The 22,429-nt window shown below is 39.6% G+C and overlaps 1 protein-coding gene across 4 annotated transcripts in view; it reads left to right on the forward strand.

The window, feature by feature from the left end:
* Positions 1 to 22,218, forward strand: part of LOC121325540 (protein NDRG4-like) — a 45,818-nt gene extending 23,600 nt beyond the window's left edge. For 2 of the 4 annotated variants that reach the window (XM_041268183.1, XM_041268185.1), the window contains 13 exons: positions 2,714 to 2,834; positions 4,424 to 4,486; positions 4,750 to 4,810; positions 5,174 to 5,260; positions 7,966 to 8,022; positions 8,455 to 8,558; positions 9,054 to 9,110; positions 9,830 to 9,881; positions 12,021 to 12,068; positions 12,483 to 12,518; positions 12,965 to 13,016; positions 17,576 to 17,614; positions 19,110 to 22,218. In XM_041268183.1, coding sequence (XP_041124117.1) covers positions 2,714 to 2,834; positions 4,424 to 4,486; positions 4,750 to 4,810; positions 5,174 to 5,260; positions 7,966 to 8,022; positions 8,455 to 8,558; positions 9,054 to 9,110; positions 9,830 to 9,881; positions 12,021 to 12,068; positions 12,483 to 12,518; positions 12,965 to 13,016; positions 17,576 to 17,614; positions 19,110 to 19,264 — 932 coding nt within the window. In that variant the 3' untranslated portion in view covers positions 19,265 to 22,218. The remainder of the gene's footprint in view (positions 1 to 2,713; positions 2,835 to 4,423; positions 4,487 to 4,749; positions 4,811 to 5,173; positions 5,261 to 7,965; positions 8,023 to 8,454; positions 8,559 to 9,053; positions 9,111 to 9,829; positions 9,882 to 12,020; positions 12,069 to 12,482; positions 12,519 to 12,964; positions 13,017 to 17,575; positions 17,615 to 19,109) is intronic. The other 2 variants (XM_041268184.1, XM_041268186.1) reach the window with 1 other exon arrangement.
* The last annotated feature ends 211 nt before the right edge of the window (positions 22,219 to 22,429 follow it).

The following is a 22,429-nucleotide window of genomic DNA, read 5'->3' on the forward strand; positions in this document are numbered from 1 at the left end:
ACTCAATATGTATATTCTTACAAGAAGCCTAAATAAACAGGGAGATAGAGAGGCAGTTTTGTTTAATGGTAGGAACAGTACATCCTGGTTTCCAATCCAGCTCAGTCACTGAATTTCTGTGTGACCTTCAACCCACTTCTGTTTGCGTCGGCCCTCGTGTCTGGAAACTGCTATGCCATTGCCTGTATAAAAAACAAAACTCCATTAAGATGACTTTTTGATCTATTTCTGCTGGTCATGGGAAGTCACATATATTTAAACAGTGTGCTGTTGCATACTGCTTCCCTCCCAGATGTTTAAATGGATATCTGGTTTTCTCTGCTGAAGGCAGGGAGATTCATTGTGCAGAGATTTAAAACTAATTTTATGTATTAAAATGTCTTGCTGTAAATGAGAAGGGTTTAATGATGCTAGGTCCCTGAAGTCATACCTCAACATCCTACCGTCTTGCAGTGTGACTTTTGAAAATCCCTTATATTTGTAAGCCAGGTCTGTTAGAAATTAGATGATGCATTGTTCTTGGAATATTATTTCTCTAAAATATGTTTGCTGCACTGCCTATAATGACATGCTGCATGGCTGTAAAATGCACAAATTATTAACATAATTACAATAATGTTGTGTTGTTCATAAAGCTGCCCCTGGCATCAACAGATAATTGCTAGCATTGCTCCAGGGTGCATAAATGAGTCTTTTAAAAAAAAAAGAAAAAAAGGAACACAATTAACAAGCCGCTTGCGTTTCTTTGTTTGTAAGAGTTGGTTAACTCTACAATGCCTTGCTGCACGTCACCTACATTTTTGTGCGCAAGCCCGTAAAACATCTAGGTCTGAAACACATTGCTCTGCCACTGACAGAGTTACATATGCAGCATTTCTGCTGCAGCTTCCTTTACTATATAGAGAGCAGCACCCCAAGAGCATTCAGTCAAGCTTAGCCAAGGCTAGTATCTCAGGGATCAAAAGAAGGCCAGATTTGCAAAGTGAGATTTAAGGAAATAGTGACTAGGGCATTTACACTGTTTTGCAGTGAGGTGGGAAGGAAACGGACAGGGTTACTTATGAGGCGAGCAGGGCGGGGGGGGGGGCCTCCCAGAGGAACAAATACATGTCTGTTATATAAGGGTTTAAATTAGCAACATGCACTCTAACCAACAGATAAGGGTAAGAATAGATCTTTAGACCTCCAGGGCATGCTAACTCTGATTGTTATGTTGGAGTGAGTGGATATTAGGGTTCCTGCATGTCCTTGCACAGGATATTTGTAATGGGATGAATAATATGTAGAGCATGTATAAAACATTGAGCAAAGCCAGCGGCAGTGTAGATGGCTCAGCATTTTCAATCTTGCCTTGTATGCATTTTGACTGTGCATGGGTTTTGTGAATTATTTTCCCAATCCGTTGCAATTCACTCATAAACATTAAAACACAGTCACCTGTTTTATTTCAAGATTAGAGATTTTACAGTGCTCCTGTTTGCCCATAAGACAAACCATTGTACTTGCAAAAGAAAAAAGAAAAATAACCATATATTTAAACAAATACACAAAAGTAAATAGCAATATTTGTTACATACAGCTATCACAACAGAGGTCTAGTCTGCTTTAATCTGTAGCAGTGTGATCTGTGCTCGTCTTTCTTTGAGCAGGAGGGATGTACATGCTTTTTCTACTTGCATTAGTTGACACTATATTTCATGCTGGGCAACACGCCTGTGATTTGCATTAGTGTCTTGTTACACACCCCAGGCCAAAGTCTATAAATCCACCTAGTTCTTCAGTAGGGTTGGGAAGGTTTTAGTCATTCTCCCCATTACAATGCCAGTAATGAGTTATTAAGGACCAGCTACACTGATCTGACACTCAATTAAAGAAAAGAAACATACCATACCAGCACATGGGAGATCAATGCGCTACAGCTTTTGCAGCTTAGTAAAGGTCTTTTGAAGGACTTTGCTTCAGATTGTGCCAAATGCAAGCGATTACTAATGAGGCTTTCTCAGAAAAAAACAAAAACAAAAAAAACAAACACATTGCTTTTCATTACCTACAGAACATACAGCATTTAAACAGTTTTATTATTGAAAAGTATTGAAAAACATTAATGTTCAAGGCATTCATTAAATGTTTGACACATTTTCCATTTGTCATGTTAGGTGTGATATTCTGTTACTGTGGTAACGTCTCTTGAGCAGTGTTACCTAATGCAGAATGTTTTAAAGCTGGCTGAGAGTAACTTCATGATTTATAATCCATATTTCAGAGTCCAAAGAACAGCAAACAGACTAATCCCAGGGCTTCAAGGACTGAGCCATGAAGATAGGCTCTGTGCCTGTACCTACAGTCCGTGTCTGGACTGTACCATCAAAACAGCCTGCCATCTTTACAAACCACTTGTGAAATTACAGTTTAAATAGACTAAAGCAGGGATAACCAATACTTTAAAATACAGGTCTTATTAATAGTATTAGCTTTTCTGATCGTTCCTTCTATTGGGTCTATGCATGGTTGTTCAAGTACCATACAGTACTTTCAGAAGATTAAACCACTTTTTATTCATTTTATGTACTGAAGTTTAACTGCACTCGTATAGACCACGATAATGTGTTTTTTTTTTATAACACTTCAAGTATATTACAACCCTTTTCTTTGCTAAAAACACGTGTCATTAAAATGTAGTTGCAATGATTGCAACGATTGTGTTTTGGTACAGATAAGCTCTGCTTCAACACGTTCTTTAACTTCGAGGACATGCAGGAGATCACCAAGCACTTCGTGGTGTGCCATGTGGATGCACCCGGGCAGCAGGCTGGAGCTTCACAGTTCCCACAGGGGTAAGAGACACACTCCTCCTGCAGGTGGCAGCAGAGGGAAAGCAGCTGCTACCAGGTTGCCAATAGTCAATTCTGTTCTAATTATGTCACCAAAGTTGTACTTTAAAGGATGATTACAGCTATAACACACTTTGAACAAAAACTGAATTTTAGATCTAGTCAAAGTCACTTAATACCTTGGTTAAGATCAAATTCAAGGTCAATGTGCTATTATATTTCTACTAGTTTTGATAAACTGAAATCTAGTTAAGTTTAATGTGACTTATTAAGACTATTGGAGTTCCTTCCTTTGCACTTGTATTGTCTCTGTACTACGCTGTATTACAATTACATGTGTTTGAAAATATTAACAATACAGCTATGTGCATCTTTAAAATAGAGCAAGCTTTTTTGCTGTAAACAATTCAATAGCTTGTGGAATTACAATGCTAATGGTTTACTTTGCACATATCATTTGTTGCATTGAATTCTATCCAATTATGCACACATTAGGTTATTTTATTATTGAGTATTTGTGACTGTTCCACAGAGGTACCATGTTTCCATTCATTACAAAATGTAAAAATATAAAATGTAGAAGCACCAAATTATGTTGGTTTGACTGTAATTCAAATAGTATTGTAATATTTCATAGCAAAGCTATTACATCTAATTTCAGCTCTATAACTTTTGTCTCTAGGACTTATTTAAAGCGTTCCATGAAACCATTCCATTTTCCAACAGCAAAGGTTCTTGTGCTTTTTGAAACAATTTTATCAGGAAAACATGTTTTGGGAAAATATAAAGAAAACATTTTATTATTAAACAACATTCATATTTATTGATCAGCAATTTCTTTTTTTTTCCCCTACACATTTTCCCCTTAGCTCAGGTGAAACACCAATTATCTGGCTACAGCAGTTTATAAGTACTCTACTGGCATTGCAGGCAATGAGACCTCCCCTGGCCCACATTGTTTCCTACTGTATGTGTAGGATATTGTTCACGTGGGATCCTATTATCTGTAACACAAGAACTTACAGTATAACAAGTGAAAGCAAAAAAAGTCTGTAAAACAAAAGCAACATAAGAGATACTTTGAAAATATTGCTATGCTAATGAGAAAACACATTTTTTTAAAGCCTTCGTTTTGTAGGTTGCACAGCCAAGCTGTTCCAGACAGTGTGTGAATGTACTGCTGACATGGTGTGATATTTATGCGCCAGTGAACATTTGTGCCCAGTTTTATTTCCATGTTTGACTGAAAACTGTGAAGGGAATTACAGTGGTGCTGTTCAGGGACAGTGGTGCTGAATGATTAAGTGATCAACAGTAAGAAAAACAAGAGAAAGACAACCAGGGACAAATCTAGCAGTCAGACTAGCCCATACCATAATATGTGTAGTGACCATGCAGTAAATGCATGCATCACCGATTACAATTGTATTGCAGTCTTGTACATTCAGTAAAATTTAAGTACATTATAGCAGTCAGCAAGTGTCATTTATACTACTCTCCAACACATAATGTCACCTGTCGGTGTCCTGTATAGTAGTCTGTATTCCTGGTCACAGTGGATTCCAGTGGTGATGTAATGTTCTTCTCTACAGATACCAGTATCCAACCATGGATCAGCTGGCTGGTATGTTGCCCAGTGTAGTCCAACACTTTGGGTGAGTATAGAGAACCACGTCACACAATGTCACTGTAGCTTAACCAGAACTTCCTTAGAACGCTATGAAAGCTCACCAATTTTAAACTTGTAACTGGAGTTAAAGGTTGCAAAGTGATTGAGATTTGGACTTTTCACTCAGACTTCCTTACCATTCTGAGGATGTAGCTTTATAATACGCACATAGCTATATAAGAATAAAATTGTGTCTAAGATACAGTAAGAGAACCATGGTCACTGAAGACTCCTACTCTTGTTTTTAAGGTTTAAGAGCATCATTGGAATCGGGGTTGGAGCTGGGGCCTATGTCTTGGCTAACTTTGCCGTAAGTATGATTGCAGCTGACTTGTATTTTGTGGTTCATTGCTCAGGATTACAGCTGACATGGCAGAGCAGCAGGCCAGTTCAATAACTAAAGTGGCCTGGTTTAGTACCCTTGTGAACATCCCACAAACGCACATGCTTGAAGATGTCTTGCCTCTCATTAGCCCAGTTGTCGTGCCACAAGACCATGGGGTTCATAGTGCATATAGTAGATGTACAGCATGTCATGGTGATCTACTTTTTATATAACTGACAGCTCTAAAATATATATTTTTAACACCCATGGTGGGGATAAAAAGGGGAGCATATTGCCCTGTCTGAGAGTTGTGGATCTAAATCTCTCCCATGGTCTCTGCTCCTCCAGCTGATTTTCCCAGAACTGGTGGAGGGTCTAGTCCTCTTAAACATTGATCCCAATGGCAAGGGCTGGATTGACTGGGCAGCTACCAAGGTTAGTGCTTCCTTTTCTCTATTTTATACTGTTCACTACTTTTGTGTGCACTGTCTGTACCTGTACTGTACATGTGTTATACAAATCCATTATATCAGTTTACTATAGTAAAAGCAAAGTGTAATACATCATAGTGAAAGCATGATTAAGCATAGATAGGCATTGCAAAACACTAAGAGGTATAGTACAGTATATTAAAAAAACATGTAAAACTGTTGTGAAGGAATTGTTTTACCATGGGGAAATCCCAAAATGACTGTGGCAAACATTTATAAGAGATTCACTGGGTACAGTTAGTTGTAACTGGCAATGTGAGTATAATCACTACTGGACATAAGAACAATCATTTTTGGTTTATGCCATTATGCACTTTTAAGTCTAATAGCTCTTTAAAGCTCTAAAATTGGAAGACCTGTGTGGTTTTATAGTGTCAAAACAATAGTGCACTTAAATATGTCATATCGCACATTAAATGAAGTGCTGTAATTGGCTCTGTTGGGCAAGTAATGAGGACATGATTTATAAAGAAAATTAAGGTGTATATATATTAAGATAGAATCTTTTATACCGTCAAACGTCAAGTATTTGGAAGTAACTTGTCATATTTACATAAATACCTCTTGAACAGAATATGGTGATCAAAGATGTGAAATGTCAGGCTGTTGTAAGCATTCCTGTCAAGGGAGCTTGTCTAAGCTGTTGTCATGTTACATTAATATCTCATTGACCATTTCAGCTTGCAGCTTCATATTTTTAATGTTATGATAGCGCTTCAGACAAAGATGGCTGCCATAATGGGTTAATGGGAATTTCTGCTTTCCAGATGATAAAGATCTAACCAGTTGAGATACATACTTGGTACAAAACTGTATTCTGTGATTCTCCTGTTCAAGTGTGATCATATGTATGAGGTAGTGGCTTTATATTTGCTTGGTTACATAAACCCTGATTGCTAAGAGCTAGCAACTGCTGCCAGTAATGATTAGCTGCAGATTACACAATTAATGGATGTGAAAATGAAGTGCTGCTGTTTCATTAATTTTCTCAGACACCAGTAATTTCAATTTGTCTAGCAAACACTCTCCTGTGACGACATATTCATAAAGGATTTCTGTAGTTTCTTATTTCTCAACTAGGCTTTAAACTAACAAGCCATCACATCCTTTTTTGTAAAACAATTTGAAGATTTCACCCACCAGTAATGGCAGCCATTTTGTTGGCGTGTGGAGAAGCCATCATAGAAACAAAATGGCTTCTACAGCAGTGGCACTGAACTCTGACCCTCGAGATCTATTCCAGTCCTGGTCTTTATTCTAACCAGGTCCTAAATTAGTTAATTACCTCTTAGCAACTTCAATTAACTACATTAGAACCTGATTGAAGTAAAAACCTGGACTGGATTGTTTCTCGAGGGCCAGAGCTGAGTACCACTGATATACAGCTTTATCTGTTAATATATAACTTGAATACATTTTACATCACACATACAACTTACCCTCTGCTAGTACTTATGAATGTATTATTTTATATGTGTATTTATGTATTTATTCATTAATTTTGAACACCATGGCCTTTCTTTCATGGCCTTTTCATCACCATGTGAATAGAATCTGCATCTCCCTTGAAAATACAATGTTACATCTTTTTGCTGCTATATCATTTTACAACAACAGAACTAAATAAATAAATAGCTAAAACATGTAGTGTATATTTCCACTGCTTACAAAGAATCATGCCAAGTACCACACATCTGAAAACCTGCAGTGCCATTTTCTCAGTAATGTAAATAATACTGTTTTAATTGTTGCAATTATCAACGTGTCTGAAAGTGGCCAGTTTCATGAATATGTCAGGAGCAGCCTGTATACACAAAGTTATTTAGGGTGGCCAAGTAATTGGTGTGTAAATTAGCTACACCTTTGCTGAGATTAATCTTGTGGCAGAATTGTGGTGCGTAGCAAACAAGTCGCACTGAACAGCTGCTTCCCATCAGATCTATAATGATTAGCTATGGATGAATAGATGAGAAACGGGATGATGCGTTGCTTGGGAGAGTATTTGCATATTATTGGCGATTAAATATCGACAAGTAGAAAATAAATAGCGACTAAGTGGCTGCAATAAATAAATACATAATAATAATAATAATACAAATATATAAGCATTTTATTCATTCCTATTATAATTATACAATTGTTTGATGCACGTGGTAATTACGCTCCATTATTCATTTTAGCAACAGTGTAATGGTTAATTTACACATTAATTGCTTTCAGTTTAGGAGCAAGTTTGAAATCCCATCCTGTCTCAGTGTCTGGTAAATCTGCAGCCAGATGGCCACCCTAGGTATATTATAAATAAATTATTTCTGAACACTGCATGTTGCAATTTAAAAACAATGGACAAATTATGGACTGCTCCGGGCATATAAGTGGGCAGAATGCTGGAGTAAGCTGATTCAACACTGAGAAAAGTGCTACCAAATTCATGCCGTGTGTTAAACTAAGAAACAAACTGTGCAGCTGGAGAGTCTGTATCTATACCAGGAGAAGCTGCACCTCCCCGTAAAAAAAGCCTAAAGTCAAACAATAAGCCATACACAGCAAATGTAAATGTGCATTAAGCAATCTTATAGATATATAAGATATCCAACTTATATATAGTTGGTTGTGTTCAGGTTTAACCCCGCTTTTCTCTATTTACAGCTGTCTGGATTGACCAGTGCTCTACCTGAAACTGTCCTTACCCACCTCTTTAGCCAGGTAAGAACATACACCTGACCTTCAGTAGAAATCTCACACTGCTGGTCAATCCAATATCAATTACTTGCTTTTCACATTGTTCACATTGCTCAATTTCCCATAAAAATGTATTTTATAGACCCAATACAATGATTACATTGTGGTTAGTGTTCAATTTAGTCTTGCTGAATTTCACAATACTGTAAGTTTAGTAACAGACAGAAGGTAATGAAACTGGAAAAATGTGACTGCTGGAATTTGAGTAAATCTATGTTTTTTAAAGGAAAGCACTTACTTCTCAAGCAGCACCTTTATATAAGAGAGAAAATTGCTGCCTTATCAGTTATTAGACCCAGTGAACCAGATAACCAAAACACACTGCCTCCTTATTACAGTAACTCACCTGGCAGTATTTGTAAAAGAGTTTCTGAAATGTTACTGCCTTGCCCACAGGAAGAGCTGATGAACAACACAGAGCTAGTGCAGAGCTACAGGCAACAGATTGCAACCAGTGTTAACCAGTTCAACCTGCAGCTCTTCTGGAACATGTATAATGGGTAAAGTCTGGACGCACGGTCCTGCAAGACAAAAAACACATTGGCATTCTTTATTTAGTTACCTGTACTTACCTGAACTACCTGTTAATTATTAAAATGTTTCAAATATGTTCAATTTACTGCATGTGTCAATACCGATTCAATCAAAAGCGACCCAGTTCACAAATTTCTAGCCATTTCCACAAACAAATTATATCATATAATCTGCAAACTGTTCTTGCAATACAAATGTCTACACAAGGACATCCCTTATTGCTGTGCTATAGCTAAGATATTTATGTGCTCTGTTATGTTCTCTGGTTAAGTAAAAATTACCATTCCCCTACTGCGAATGGTGTTTCTCAAGTTGTTTTGCTGTTATTTGTAGACAGACATTCTCAGTAATTGTCCAAGTCAGCTCTCTGTTTAGGGTAAAAAGGCTCTTGGTTTGTATGAATGCTGAAGGTGCAATTCTTCGAGACACAAGCAAAGTTTTTTTCTTCTTCTCACTCCCAGTCGCAGAGACCTAGAAATGAATAGGCCCGGGACGGTTCTTAATGCCAAAACCTTGAGGTGAGTGTGACTAACAGAGGAGAGCTCAGTATGGGGATTTTGGAAGATGAGCAGGACAAAAGGGACTAGAAAGTCAAAATCCAGGTTCAGTGAACACTGTCAAGCCTCCTTCCCTTCATTCAGGTTTCCCATTAGCCAGGGGCTTTTTCATTAAAAAAAAAATACAAATATATAATCAAATATTTCTACTCTAATACATTTGTACGGCACTTACAACATGTGTAGTATTTATAGTTTTACCCTAATTAATTAATGTGGTGATGTGTATTTGATATCTTCTTCTTTTTCTTGTGATGCCCAGACAAAGTTTGCCTCGACACCTCCAGATTATAAGTGAATGTTAACCAGACACCCCAGCTCAGGCCTCTTCAGAAATTTAACTCGCTGAAGAGTTACTTAGCACTCACATTGCCTCTGTAGTCAGGTTAGGAAAAGCATCTCTTACTCCAAAAAAGAAGTACAGTGGCCTTTTTCTGCCATTTGACTTTGTATGAAAGATATGAACGAGAGGAGGCTATTTGGCCCATCAGTGTTTGTCCATTTCCAAGTAGCTGATTCATTCAAAAAGATCTTAAAGGATCTTAAATTATGCAGCACTAATAACAGGACCACAATCCCTACTTTACTTGGTTTATAATATACACTTAACAGTTCCAGTTTATTTATCTGTGTATGTATTTGTTTGTTTATTAATTTACGTATTGTATTTCTTACTGAAGGTGCCCAGCAATGCTGGTTGTTGGAGACAATGCCCCTGCTGAAGAAGGAGTGGTGAGTGTCACATTATATTTCTATTTCAATTGAATTGAGAAGAGCTTAGTTTGCATGATTCTGGCATGCACTAAAATACATGCACAAAATCACTTGCATGATATCTGGACCATGGCAAACTGGATAGAATTCACCCTTCAACCTTTATGCTGATCATAAAATGCAAATGTTGAACAAAGCTAGAAAAATAGACAGTCAATTAGAATTTGCATTTCCGTTCTGATGCAATACATTACATTGCCTTTGAAATTACCCTGAAGAGGTTTAATGTTACAAATGCCTATTAGGTCAAAGAGGTACACACCATAGCTCTCTAAATGAAAATTGAGCTAGATTGCGTTGCAACAGTGCAGATATTATCACATGATTGTCCCTTTCTATATTGTCATGACAACCTTCCATGGTTAGAAAAGTGGAAAGTCTCACATTTGTTACTTTCATGTTTTTTTTTTTTTTTTTTATAATAAAATTTGGGATTTTCATTATCTATTTATTTCCATTTTTCTGTTTTTTATCAGTCTCCAATCAATGGAGATAAAAATCTTTAAAATCTGGCCAACAATGAATCCGCTGCATGCTTTGTTAGTGGAGAATGAGGGTGTAATGGAGAAATGTCTGCTCTTATATGGGTATGTTATAATTAAAATATGTATTAGCTATTATTTAAAGTACATATTAGTAGCTGTAGGGCTAACCGTATGCAGACCCTGTAAAGCTCCTGTAGACTTCAGAAATATTGTAGTTTGCCCCTAAAGAATCTGCCAAATCTATTTTCTTTTTCAACATTTTGGTACTTGCAAATTTAAGGTTAAAGATGAGGGAAAATGGTACTGGATTCAGTCTTGGGTCTTTTTTTCATGCAGAAATTTCTAATTGTTCCGAATGAAGCAGTAATTTAATCATTTAGTTTAATGTCCACTGGATACTGCAGATGGTTAAAACCACAAAACTAATTTAAACTTAAAGCATGAACTGGATTTGCACTCAGATGCATGAACAATTACCTGCTCTGCATGGATAGATATCTTCAAACATGTTGAACAAATATGAAATAATTCCTAGAATGCTGTGTACAGAACTGATTGCAGTACTAGCATCCTGAAGGATGACTGAAGGTGAAAGACATATTCCGGTAAATCTCTTAATGTGGCCCCAGTGAGATAGGCAGTCATTCCTGCCAGTGTAACAGCCATTTATTCCTGTAGAGCCCGCTTGCTTAAACCAGTTGTTTTGGTTCAGTGACCCAGTGTCTGCAGTAACATGTATTGAAGATCACGTGACACTTCATAGCCCCCCCTCCTGGCATGCAGCAAAGCAGGCCACAGTGACTCACCACTGCGCCAGACTGCGGTATTTGGGTCAGAGCCTCTCCCCTCCTCCCTCATTCACTCACACTCCTGCATCTCTCCTCCTTTCTTTACCAATGAATTATGTTTTTGCAAGCATAACTTAGAGATGCTGTAGGGCTGACAGTGACTTATTTAAAACCTCTCTGCGTTCTTATTCACAACAGTCTTGATCTGAATGACCTTCTTTTTATTTATTCTGCTCAATTTTTAAAATGTTTTCCGAAGCTTCCCTTTCTATTGCTTCCAGGCCTCTTTCCCCTCTCTGCATCCGGCTCTCCCAATCTCTCTTAAACGCCTCCACATAAGTACAAAAATCACCTTTTACAATCACCTGTCCAGTATTACTATGGCAATACATTCTTTAGATTAATAACCTCCTAACTGTATGCCAATCAGTTACACGACTAAGTCAACTAGCTGAGAAGATTCTCATGCTTTCAACACCAGTGGTAATGAGCACCATGGACAGCACCTACCTTTGTGAGATTTCAAAATGTCAACCAAAGGCAAGATTTTTAATACAATATACCCAAATACATATTCATACAAAGGGCTTTCCTTTCTGGGTTTGGCACTGATACCAAGTGAGTGTGTGACAAGAACACCTCACCCTGTCTCATGTATATGATGTATTCAACACAAAACATAGTCTTGTCATGAGTGCGACCAGCCTTAAACACACAAAGCATCTGCCAAGTACATCTAATAACACCAAATGAGCTACATCACTACAACCCACACACACATACAAACTGTGTCAGTCTTGATAGTTATAATGTATTCTTTACAGGTTGAATGCAACTCCAAGTTGGACCCAACCAACACCTCCTTTCTCAAGGTAATCTGAAATGGATATTAATGTGAACAGTTCTTATTTCATTAGAATTGAATCCATTATGACTTGATCAATGACTGTTCTTCTAATGTCAAGGAATGATTAAAAAGGATAATACAGTACAGTTATAATAATAATAATAATAATAATAATAATAGTAATAATAATAATAATAATAATAATAATAATAATAATAATAATAATAATAATTTCACTTCCATGAGAAAAATCCTTAATTTGCAAGTTACACAACACCTGCATCTCAACACACAAGCACCGTACCTTTTGAAAAGTTTCAAAACAAATGCTTTAAAGAGTAAATAAAAAACCTAAGCTACAGTACAGTAGCTCTACATAACACACACACAGCTTTTCAGGAGACTAACTCCATCCATCTCCTGTGTGTTTCCTTCCCAGATGGCTGATTCTGGTGGACTCCCCCAGGTGACACAGGTAAGAGATTGTTTTTAGAAATATCTGCTTTTGGTAAAGCATATATTTGAGGTGATAAGTGAGGTTCAATTTCTTTTTAACCATGACCATCTTGTGTTTTTTTCCTACAGACTGAATAGGAAGGTTTGGAAGGTCGATCAAGCTATAGATACCATTTGATTAATGCTGAAAAGAACAATTAAAATAACAATTATAATAATAGTAATTATTATTAAAAGCACACTATCTGGTTGTTAACATGACAAGTAGGGCAGCACGCTGTTTGAAAACCAGAACAATCACATATTCATTCAACATGGGAATACTCACTCTGTGTCTCCGGTTATGTGAACACTAAGCTGATTCTGTTCATCAGTGGATGTTTGCACTTGAGTTAATTGTGTTTGTCTGTTAATTTCTGTAATACACTGTGTCTAGTTACAAAGATATTTTGTTGTGTCTTTCAGCCTGGAAAACTCACTGAAGCCTTCAAATATTACCTTCAGGGAATGGGATACAGTAAGTACCTCTGCAATAAAGGGTAGAGCATAGAGCTCAGCGCGGTGGTTCGTGGTGTAGAGCACAGAGCTCAGTGCTGTGGTTTGTAGTGTAGAGCACAGAGCTCAGTGCTGTGGTTCGTAGTGTAGAGCACAGAGCTCAGTGCTGTGGTTCGTAGTGTAGAGCACAGAGCTCAGTGCTGTGGTTCGTGGTGTAGAGCACAGAGCTCAGTGCTGTGGTTCGTGGTGTAGAGCACAGAGCTCAGTGCTGTGGTTCGTGGTGTAGAGCACAGAGCTCAGTGCTGTGGTTCGTGGTGTAGAGCACAGAGCTCAGTGCTGTGGTTCGTGGTGTAGAGCACAGAGCTCAGTGCTGTGGTTCGTGGTGTAGAGCACAGAGCTCAGTAGAGCACAGAGCTGTGGTTCGTGGTGTAGAGCACAGAGCTCAGTGCTGTGGTTCGTGGTGTAGATCACAGAGCTCAGCACAGAGCTCAGTGCTGTGGTTCGTGGTGTAGATCACAGAGCTCAGTGCTGTGGTTCGTGGTGTAGATCACAGAGCTCAGTGCTGTGGTTCGTGGTGTAGAGCACAGAGCTCAGTGCTGTGGTTCATGGTGTAGATCACAGAGCTCAGTGCTGTGGTTCATGGTGTAGAGCACAGAGCTCAGTGCTGTGGCTCATGGTGTAGAGCACAGAGCTCAGTGCTGTGGCTCATGGTGTAGAGCACAGAGCTCAGTGCTGTGGTTTGTGGTGTAGATCACAGAGCTCAGTGCTGTGGCTCATGGTGTAGATCACAGAGCCCAGTGCTGTGGCTCATGGTGTAGATCACAGAGCCCAGTGCTGTGGCTCATGGTGTAGAGCACAGAGCCCAGTGCTGTGGCTCATGGTGTAGAGCACAGAGCTCAGTGCTGTGGTTTGTGGTGTAGAGCACAGAGCTCAGTGCTGTGGTTCGTGGTGTAGAGCTCACAGAGCACAGAGCTCAGTGCTGTGGCTCATGGTGTAGATCACAGAGCTCAGTGCTGTGGCTCATGGTGTAGATCACAGAGCCCAGTGCTGTGGTTCATGGTGTAGATCACAGAGCCCAGTGCTGTGGCTCATGGTGTAGAGCACAGAGCTCAGTGCTGTGGCTCGTGGTGTAGAGCACTCTGTGGTTCGTGGTGTAGAGCACATAGCTCAGTGCTGTGGTTAATGGTGTAGAGCACAGAGCTCAGTGCTGTGCTTCGTGGTGTAGAGCACAGAGCTCAGTGCTGTGGCTCATGGTGTAGAGCACATAGCTCAGTGCTGTGGCTCGTGGTGTAGAGCACAGAGCTCAGTGCTGTGGTTCGTGGTGTAGAGCACAGAGCTCAGTGCTGTGGTTCGTGGTGTAGAGCACAGAGCTCAGTGCTGTGGTTCGTGGTGTAGAGCACAGAGCTCAGCGCTGTGGTTTATGGTGTAGATCACAGAGCTCAGTGCTGTGGTTCGTGGTGTAGAGCACAGAGCTCAGTGCTGTGGTTCGTGGTGTAGATCACAGAGCTCAGTGCTGTGGTTTGTGGTGTAGATCACAGAGTTCAGTGCTGTGGTTCGTGGTGTAGAGCACAGAGCTCAGTGCTGTGGTTCGTGGTGTAGATCACAGAGCTCAGTGCTGTGGCTCGTGGTGTAGATCACAGAGCTCAGTGCTGTGGTTCGTGGTGTAGATCACAGAGCTCAGTGCTGTGGTTCATGGTGTAGATCACAGAGCTCAGTGCTGTGGCTCATGGTGTAGATCACAGAGCTCAGTGCTGTGGTTCGTGGTGTAGATCACAGAGCTCAGTGCTGTGGTTCGTGGTGTAGAGCACAGAGCTCAGTGCTGTGGTTTGTGGTGTAGATCACAGAGCTCAGTGCTGTGGCTCATGGTGTAGATCACAGAGCTCAGTGCTGTGGCTCATGGTGTACATCACAGAGCCCAGTGCTGTGGTTCATGGTGTAGATCACAGAGCCCAGTGCTGTGGCTCATTGTGTAGAGCACAGAGCCCAGTGCTGTGGTTCATGGTGTAGATCACAGAGCCCAGTGCTGTGGCTCATTGTGTAGAGCACAGAGCCCAGTGCTGTGGCTCATGGTGTAGAGCACAGAGTTCAGCGCTGTGGTTTGTGGTGTAGAGCACAGAGCTCAGTGCTGTGGTTCATGGTGTAGATCACAGAGCTCAGTGCTGTGGTTCATGGTGTAGAGCACAGAGCTCAGTGCTGTGGTTCGTGGTGTAGAGCACAGAGCTCAGTGCTGTGGTTCGTGGTGTAGAGCACAGAGCTCAGTGCTGTGGTTAATGGTGTAGAGCACAGAGCTCAGTGCTGTGGTTCGTGGTGTAGAGCTCAGTGCTGTGGCTCATGGTGTAGAGCACAGAGCTCAGTGCTGTGGCTCGTGGTGTAGAGCACAGAGCTCAGTGCTGTGGTTTGTGGTGTAGATCACAGAGCTCAGTGCTGTGGCTCATGGTGTAGATCACAGAGCTCAGTGCTGTGGTTCATGGTGTAGAGCACAGAGCCCAGTGCTGTGGCTTATGGTGTAGAGCACAGAGCCCAGTGCTGTGGCTCATGGTGTAGAGCACAGAGTTCAGCGCTGTGGTTTGTGGTGTAGAGCACAGAGCTCAGTGCTGTGGTTTGTGGTGTAGATCACAGAGCTCAGTGCTGTGGTTAATGATGTAGAGCACAGAGCTCAGTGCTGTGGTTTGTGGTGTAGAGCTCAGTGCTGTGGCTCATGGTGTAGAGCACAGAGCTCAGTGCTGTGGCTCATGGTGTAGAACACCAGAGCTCAGTGCTGTGGTTCATGGTGTAGAGCACAGAGCTCAGTGCTGTGGTTCATGGTGTAGAGCTCAGTGCTGTGGCTCATGGTGTAGAACACCAGAGCTCAGTGCTGTGGTTCATGGTGTAGAGCACAGAGCCCAGTGCTGTGGCTTATGGTGTAGAGCACAGAGCCCAGTGCTGTGGCTCATGGTGTAGAGCACAGAGTTCAGAGCTGTGGTTTGTGGTGTAGAGCACAGAGCTCAGTGCTGTGGTTTGTGGTGTAGAGCACATAGCTCAGTGCTGTGGCTCGTGGTGTAGAGCACAGAGCTCAGTGCTGTGGTTTGTGGTGTAGAGCTCAGTGCTGTGGCTCATGGTGTAGAGCTCAGTGCTGTGGCTCATGGTGTAGAACACCAGAGCTCAGTGCTGTGGTTCATGGTGTAGAGCACAGAGCTCAGTGCTGTGGTTCATGGTGTAGAGCTCAGTGCTGTGGCTCATGGTGTAGAGCACAGAGCTCAGTGCTGTGGCTCATGGTGTAGACCACAGAGCTCTTTGCTGTGGTTCATGGTGTAGAGCTCAGTGCTGTGGCTCATGGTGTAGAATACCAGAGCTCAGTATTGTGGCTCATGGTGCAGAGCTCAGAGCTCAGTGCTTTGGCTCATGGTGTAGAGCATAGAGGTCAGTGCTGTGGCTCATGGAGTTGAGCATAGAGCTCAGTGCTGTGGTTCGTGATGTAAAGCACAGAGCTCAGTGTTGTGGTTCATGGTGTAGAGCAGCGAGTGTCTGTTATTGGAAGTGCATAGTCATAAGGGTTGAATTGTTTCATTAATGTGCGATTAACGATCATCCTAGAGCAGTTCTGGAATCAAAGATGGCTCTTCCTACTCCTAGGAAAAGTTATACATGCGCACATAGTGCTATACAAGTGGCTGTTTCCTTGCTCTTAAAGCACCTTTGTCAGCCCATGATAAGTTTTATGACAAAAAAGTAGCACATGTCTTTTATATACCTTTTTACTAGAAGTAGAACAACAACAACTACCTATGACTAAATTATGTATTTGATAATGCCTGGTGCTCCGTTTGTGTATTTACAGCAATATAAAACTAGCTGGAATTTTGTTAAACTTTTTACTAATGTACAAAATTTCGCTTATGTATTAGATTGAAACCGAAACTGCACACTTCATAATTTCCATTTTTTATTGAAATTGCTAGTTTGCTATTAGTGTACACTTTAAACACACACAAACAAGCATTCTGTTGCTTCTTTGAAATTGAACGATTTGTTTAGTCGTCTACCACTTTCTGGGGTCCCCTGCCACTTTTCTATCACTTGGTGACTGTTCGATGCTACTACTGCTTTCTATCCAGAATGGATTTACAGTTGTATTTTGAGGTGCAATCAGTTATTTCATGTTTTTCACAAAAAGGGATTTTTCCAGTGATAAAATATCACATGTAATATTGCTACAGTACTGCCCAACTTGTACATTTAACTGCGGGATTTGTTTTTTGACATTTCCTTTCTCTGTCATTATGTCCTAGCAGTTTTAAACCTGATTTTAAATTCATATTGTTAGTAGTGCTTTTATGTCCACTCCTTTCAGTGTCAGTTTTGTAAAGTCTGAGTGATACAGGCAGGTGGATTAGAAGCCCTCTTTATCAACCCAGCCTGGAACAAATGGATAACTAAAATCTTGCATAAGGTTAACCAAACTCTAGAAACCCGCCTTTCAGTTGTATCACCCACCGCACGCTTGTATTCAATCTAATTGTGTTCTTCTCTGTTGTGTGTAGTGTGTTTAGAGTAGAGTTGTGTTAACTTTGCTGTTTGTGTCTCCCTGCCTCCTTCTCTCAGTTCCGTATCTAAAGGATCGAAGGTTGAGTGGAGGAGCAGGTACTTCCTGTTTACTGTTAACCCTTTTAGTTCTCCAGACATGCCTCTTGATTTTTCCCTCCCCCTTTTGTCAGACGCATGCTCCTCCTTCATTAACTCCCCATTGTGTCACTTTGTTATTATTTCAGAAGGGCTTCTGGTTTAATGGTACAGCTTCTCTATCAAAGGATCTGTACCGCATGTGTCCAGAGATTGTAGATTATCCAGTATATCTTTATATAACTTTATATAACTTTTTCCTAATTTTCTTTGAGAACTGCTCATTTAATTATGACGACTCTTGGTAGATGCCTGCTTTACCTACCGAATGATTTCAGTCCTTCTTCCCTTGCTGTGGTGATGAAACCCTAGGAAAGTTAATTTAGCTGGTTCCTCCTGCTCAGTGGATGCTGGCAGCTTGGCAAATTTCTCCATTTCTATGCATGTCCCTTTTCCAGTGGCTCAGACAGTCTGGCTGTTTTAAAATCAACATGAAGAATGAAGGGTGGGTATGCAGGAGTCTAAGGTCACTGTAATTCATATTATTTCTCTATTCTATTGCACTATTAAATACAATTCCATAAATAAGAAGCATAGACATGTGTTGATATACTGCAAGCCCTCATTTCAATACATGTCTTTCAGAAGAAACTTTGACTGAAAGCAATCCTAGAACTGGGAAATAATATTCATCATAAAACTGTTTATGGATCACAAATTAGTTTGATTTATTTCTGTTTCACTATTTCAATATTGTGATTTGTAAAATAGTATATGCAATACTCAATGAAAATTCCATTGTTGCAAACAGTGTTTTAGTATGGATAAGCCTTGATGGGCTGAAAAGCCTCTAGTGACTCAACATCTCTTCTGTTCTCATGGTATCTTATTGCAGTTTAAAAAATGACAGGCTTCATACTTTTTAAAAATGAACAGTTTTTTTTTTTTTTTTTTTTTTTTTGCTATTTAATTGTAGTAAAGTTGGGAGGGGGTTTCGATCAATGGCATTGTAAGTAACTGCTGAATATTAGTACACAGGACTTCCTCCATTTGAGCCTGAATCAAGAGCTTCACTGTGTATATTAATGAAGCCACAGGCACAGTGAATAGATTACTTATATATGCTGTTTGATTGCTTGTGATGATGGTTTCCTCATCTAAAACTAATTTTCCAGTTATTAGCATAGAAAAGAAATGATATCCTAAAAAATGTTCAGTCTTTATGAAGTAGGTGCTCTTGCTACCAATGTTTGTGATTTGTTTTGTAATAGTTCAATATTACACAATGTTGAACATCTTTTAGAAAATAATCTTATTTAGGAGCTTTGTTTTGTTTTTTTTTAATATAAGGAAAAATCTTACATAGCTCCCTAGTGTATTTTCTTTTTTTGTTAAATACTTTTAACAGTGCTAATGCAGACTGAAAGAATACTGATTTTGAAAAAAAATAAAAACCATGCTCTTTCCACCATCTGATACAGAGAAATAGAGATGCTCTGTCTTTATCTCCCCCTAGTGCCATCAGCCAGCATGACCCGCCTGGCACGCTCTCGAACCACCTCTCTGACCAGTGCCAGCTCCGTGGATGGCAGCCGCCCGCGCACTTGCACTCACTCGGACAGCAGTGACGGCATGGGCCAGATCAACCACACCATGGAAGTGTCCTGCTGAAGGAGAGGGGGAGGGACAGAGAGAGGCAAAGAAGAAAGATGTCGACCTACAATCGGCACACGTGTGGAGTCGCTTTATCTGAATGCCCCAGACTCCCTACTACCCACTAGCCCCTAGCTCTATAACTAACGTGAATGCGAAAGTTGTTCCTTGAATTTTAAAAACAAATAACAGTAGCCATTGTTCTAGCTGGTTTTGTGTGGCGATTTGTGTGCATTTCATAGTACCCGTCTCCCTTTCTGAACCTTTCATTCCTGTGTTTCATTATACAAAATACATACCTTTTTAAATACATCTAAAGTAGAGAATAAAGGGCATCTCTAAAGCGTGGAATAAGAACTCAACTCGAAGTATTAAAAATGTTAAAGAGATAGTAGCTTAGAATAAAACATTTATTAAATACCAATCAGAGTGGGGCAAGCTTCTTGGCAACATAAAAAGTAATTGTTATTTTAACGTGATATGCAATCACACCATTTAATTAGTTTATGAACACCTCATAAGTATTGGTGAAAACAAATACAACCTTTAGTACATTGACAACTTTGAATTATCATAATCCAACCTCAAAATATCTAGAAAGCAGTCTCTAAAAACTGACTTCCTAACAAACTGTAGACCCCTTTTATTGAACGATGTTTGTTTTGGTGTGTCTGTGTAAACCGTTCTTGCGTCGTCTCCCAAAACTCGCGGGTCAACGTATCTGTTTGGGTGCCCCTAAACCAACGTAGGGGTTGAGTAATGAAGCTGGTACTATAGTGCATTCCTGATGGACTTAACACAAGTCATTACAATCAAAAGAAATCAGTTGATTTTATTAGACATTTCGACATACCATAAGAGCAAAGAAGAATGGGAATAGTTTACAGATTTACAACAATTATATTTTCTGCAAAGTCCTTTTAATTGCCAGTTATCTACTGAACTTTTATTTATACTGAATTATAAATGCAGACTAAAAACACACTTCTTAAAGGTGAATGGACTGTCCAGATTGGTTTCTACAAATTACAACTTCCACTAGAATGTATATCAATTTAAGAGACACATGCTTTTATGCACTCAGAACTGGAAAACAGATCAGGGACTGTAGGGTTTCCTTGATGTTTTAAGGGGATTTTCATTTCACAGTAAGAGGAGACTTCAAAATAAAATAAATATTGAACATAGTCATTGATTATGCCAGATTGATACTTACGTTTCCTTTTAGAAGTGTGTTTATCAATCAGTTTGTGGATTTCAGTCTACCTGTCAGCCAATCAGAATACAGGTGTGTCCATTCTCCAGTGATCAGCTTTAAGTGTTTTCTTGAATGACAATCACATTTACAATATACCAAAACCAACCTTGAAGCTGTGGTAACACAGAATATCGACTTGACCAACTCTGCTAGTTCTGGTTATCTGTAATGGGAGGATTCATTAATTATTACTATCTATAAGGGGTGGGGCTGTTGGAGCCTTCAGCTCTTAATCTGGAATGTAGGGCATGACCCAGAATGACTTTGCCCCACTCCTTAGAGATATTATAAATTAGCTGTTTTTGTTACCCTAGGGCTACAGTGCAGGTAGAATCCCCAACTGAAACACAAATTAGATAACTATGGAACCCTGCTCCAAGGGCATCTGTTTACCCTATATAGCCGGAGGACTTGGGAGGAAGAGGGAATTCATGACTCCCATGGGTGACTTATTATTTAATTTCTTCTAACCAAAAAGAACATTTCATTTCTGCAGACTCATCCGGCATGCAAATTAACAACTCCCCTCTTTTTAAAGCCATTTTGCCAGTGAAAGCATGAACCATGCCTTATTGAAACACCAACATACTACATACCTGCCTACCTCCCTGCCAGCCCATACACCTAAAGCTGTATATTTAGTCAGCTTTTATATTGCACGACCTACGCCTATCTGAGAATGCTAGTCATTTAAGCTTTTTTGCTTATGTAGAACATGCTCTTTATTTTCAGTTTCATCGGTTTTCTCTTGACCTTCATCGTGCCAACACCAGCTTAGTATTGTAATGCAATCTTAAAAATGGTCATTTCTTTTGCACAAAGGATTATGGCATACAATCAGTCAGAAATGTCATGATAGTAGATAAAAATCAAAGCTTTTGTGTCCGTCATTCACCTTGAAATGATATATGGTATGCTTTTAATCTTTTAAAAAAAAAAAAAAAAAAAGATACAGGGCTTGAACTGTTAATTCTCACACAATTTTAAATGTAATAAGGGGTTAAGAAATGAATACTACGATCTTGCGGTTAGAACTGAGGGACTCAGAACAAGAGTGGACGAGTGATCAGAGCTGACCCAACCTCCAGACTCCTTACCATCACATACATCAAGATTCTCCTGTTCTGGTTGGCCCAAACTGAGTTCCGCTGCATGAACCTTTCGCACTGCATTCTCAAACCAATAAAGTACAACACAGTCTAACGCCATCCAATCTTCTACTACCTTACAATGGAATAGAATATTAATGTGCACAGAGAATGCATTGTGACATCTCTGTAAAAAATTGTTGAAACAATGTTTAGTGTGTTCAGGTGCAGTAAAAGCCCTTCAGTGTGCTTCCCCCACATATTTGGCATACATCCTACTAAGCTTTAGCGCTGTAGATAATTGATGTTTTTAGAGTGATTATGTATTCAATACTTGCCTAGTATTGTGATGAATACTGTTTTATTTTTATTTATTTTTTTCCCCCTTTTTATGATAAAAGTGTTCTCCTGTGGTGTAGTTGTTCCGGTGAGTAATTGTTTTTGTTTTCAGCAATAAGTTGTTTTGTTCTCTTGCTATCTTGTGGGTGCTGCTTGGAGATGAATCTTACCCACAGCGTTTAGGTACCACAGTAAATCGCTTATGATTCTGAAGTATTATGTAAAAGGTGTCACTGTTGATGTAACAAAATATAATGTGTGGTTCAACAATAAAGAGGTTTATCTCAGCCATGCTGTTTCTGTGCCATTTTCCAGTCATTAAAAGGGACAGTGTATACCACATTGTGAAAGGGTGTGAGGCCTCTAGCAATTAGTTTACTTGCAGTTGTACAATTTACACACAGTAAATTTATAGTACCCCAGTTTAAAATAGTTGTGAAAATGTCACATTTTACTGATCATTGCATGCAAAAAAACCAAAACAAAAGCAGTTAGTTT

Source organism: Polyodon spathula, chromosome 13 (genome assembly GCF_017654505.1).
Source record: "Polyodon spathula isolate WHYD16114869_AA chromosome 13, ASM1765450v1, whole genome shotgun sequence".
NCBI classification, from domain to species: domain Eukaryota; kingdom Metazoa; phylum Chordata; class Actinopteri; order Acipenseriformes; family Polyodontidae; genus Polyodon; species Polyodon spathula.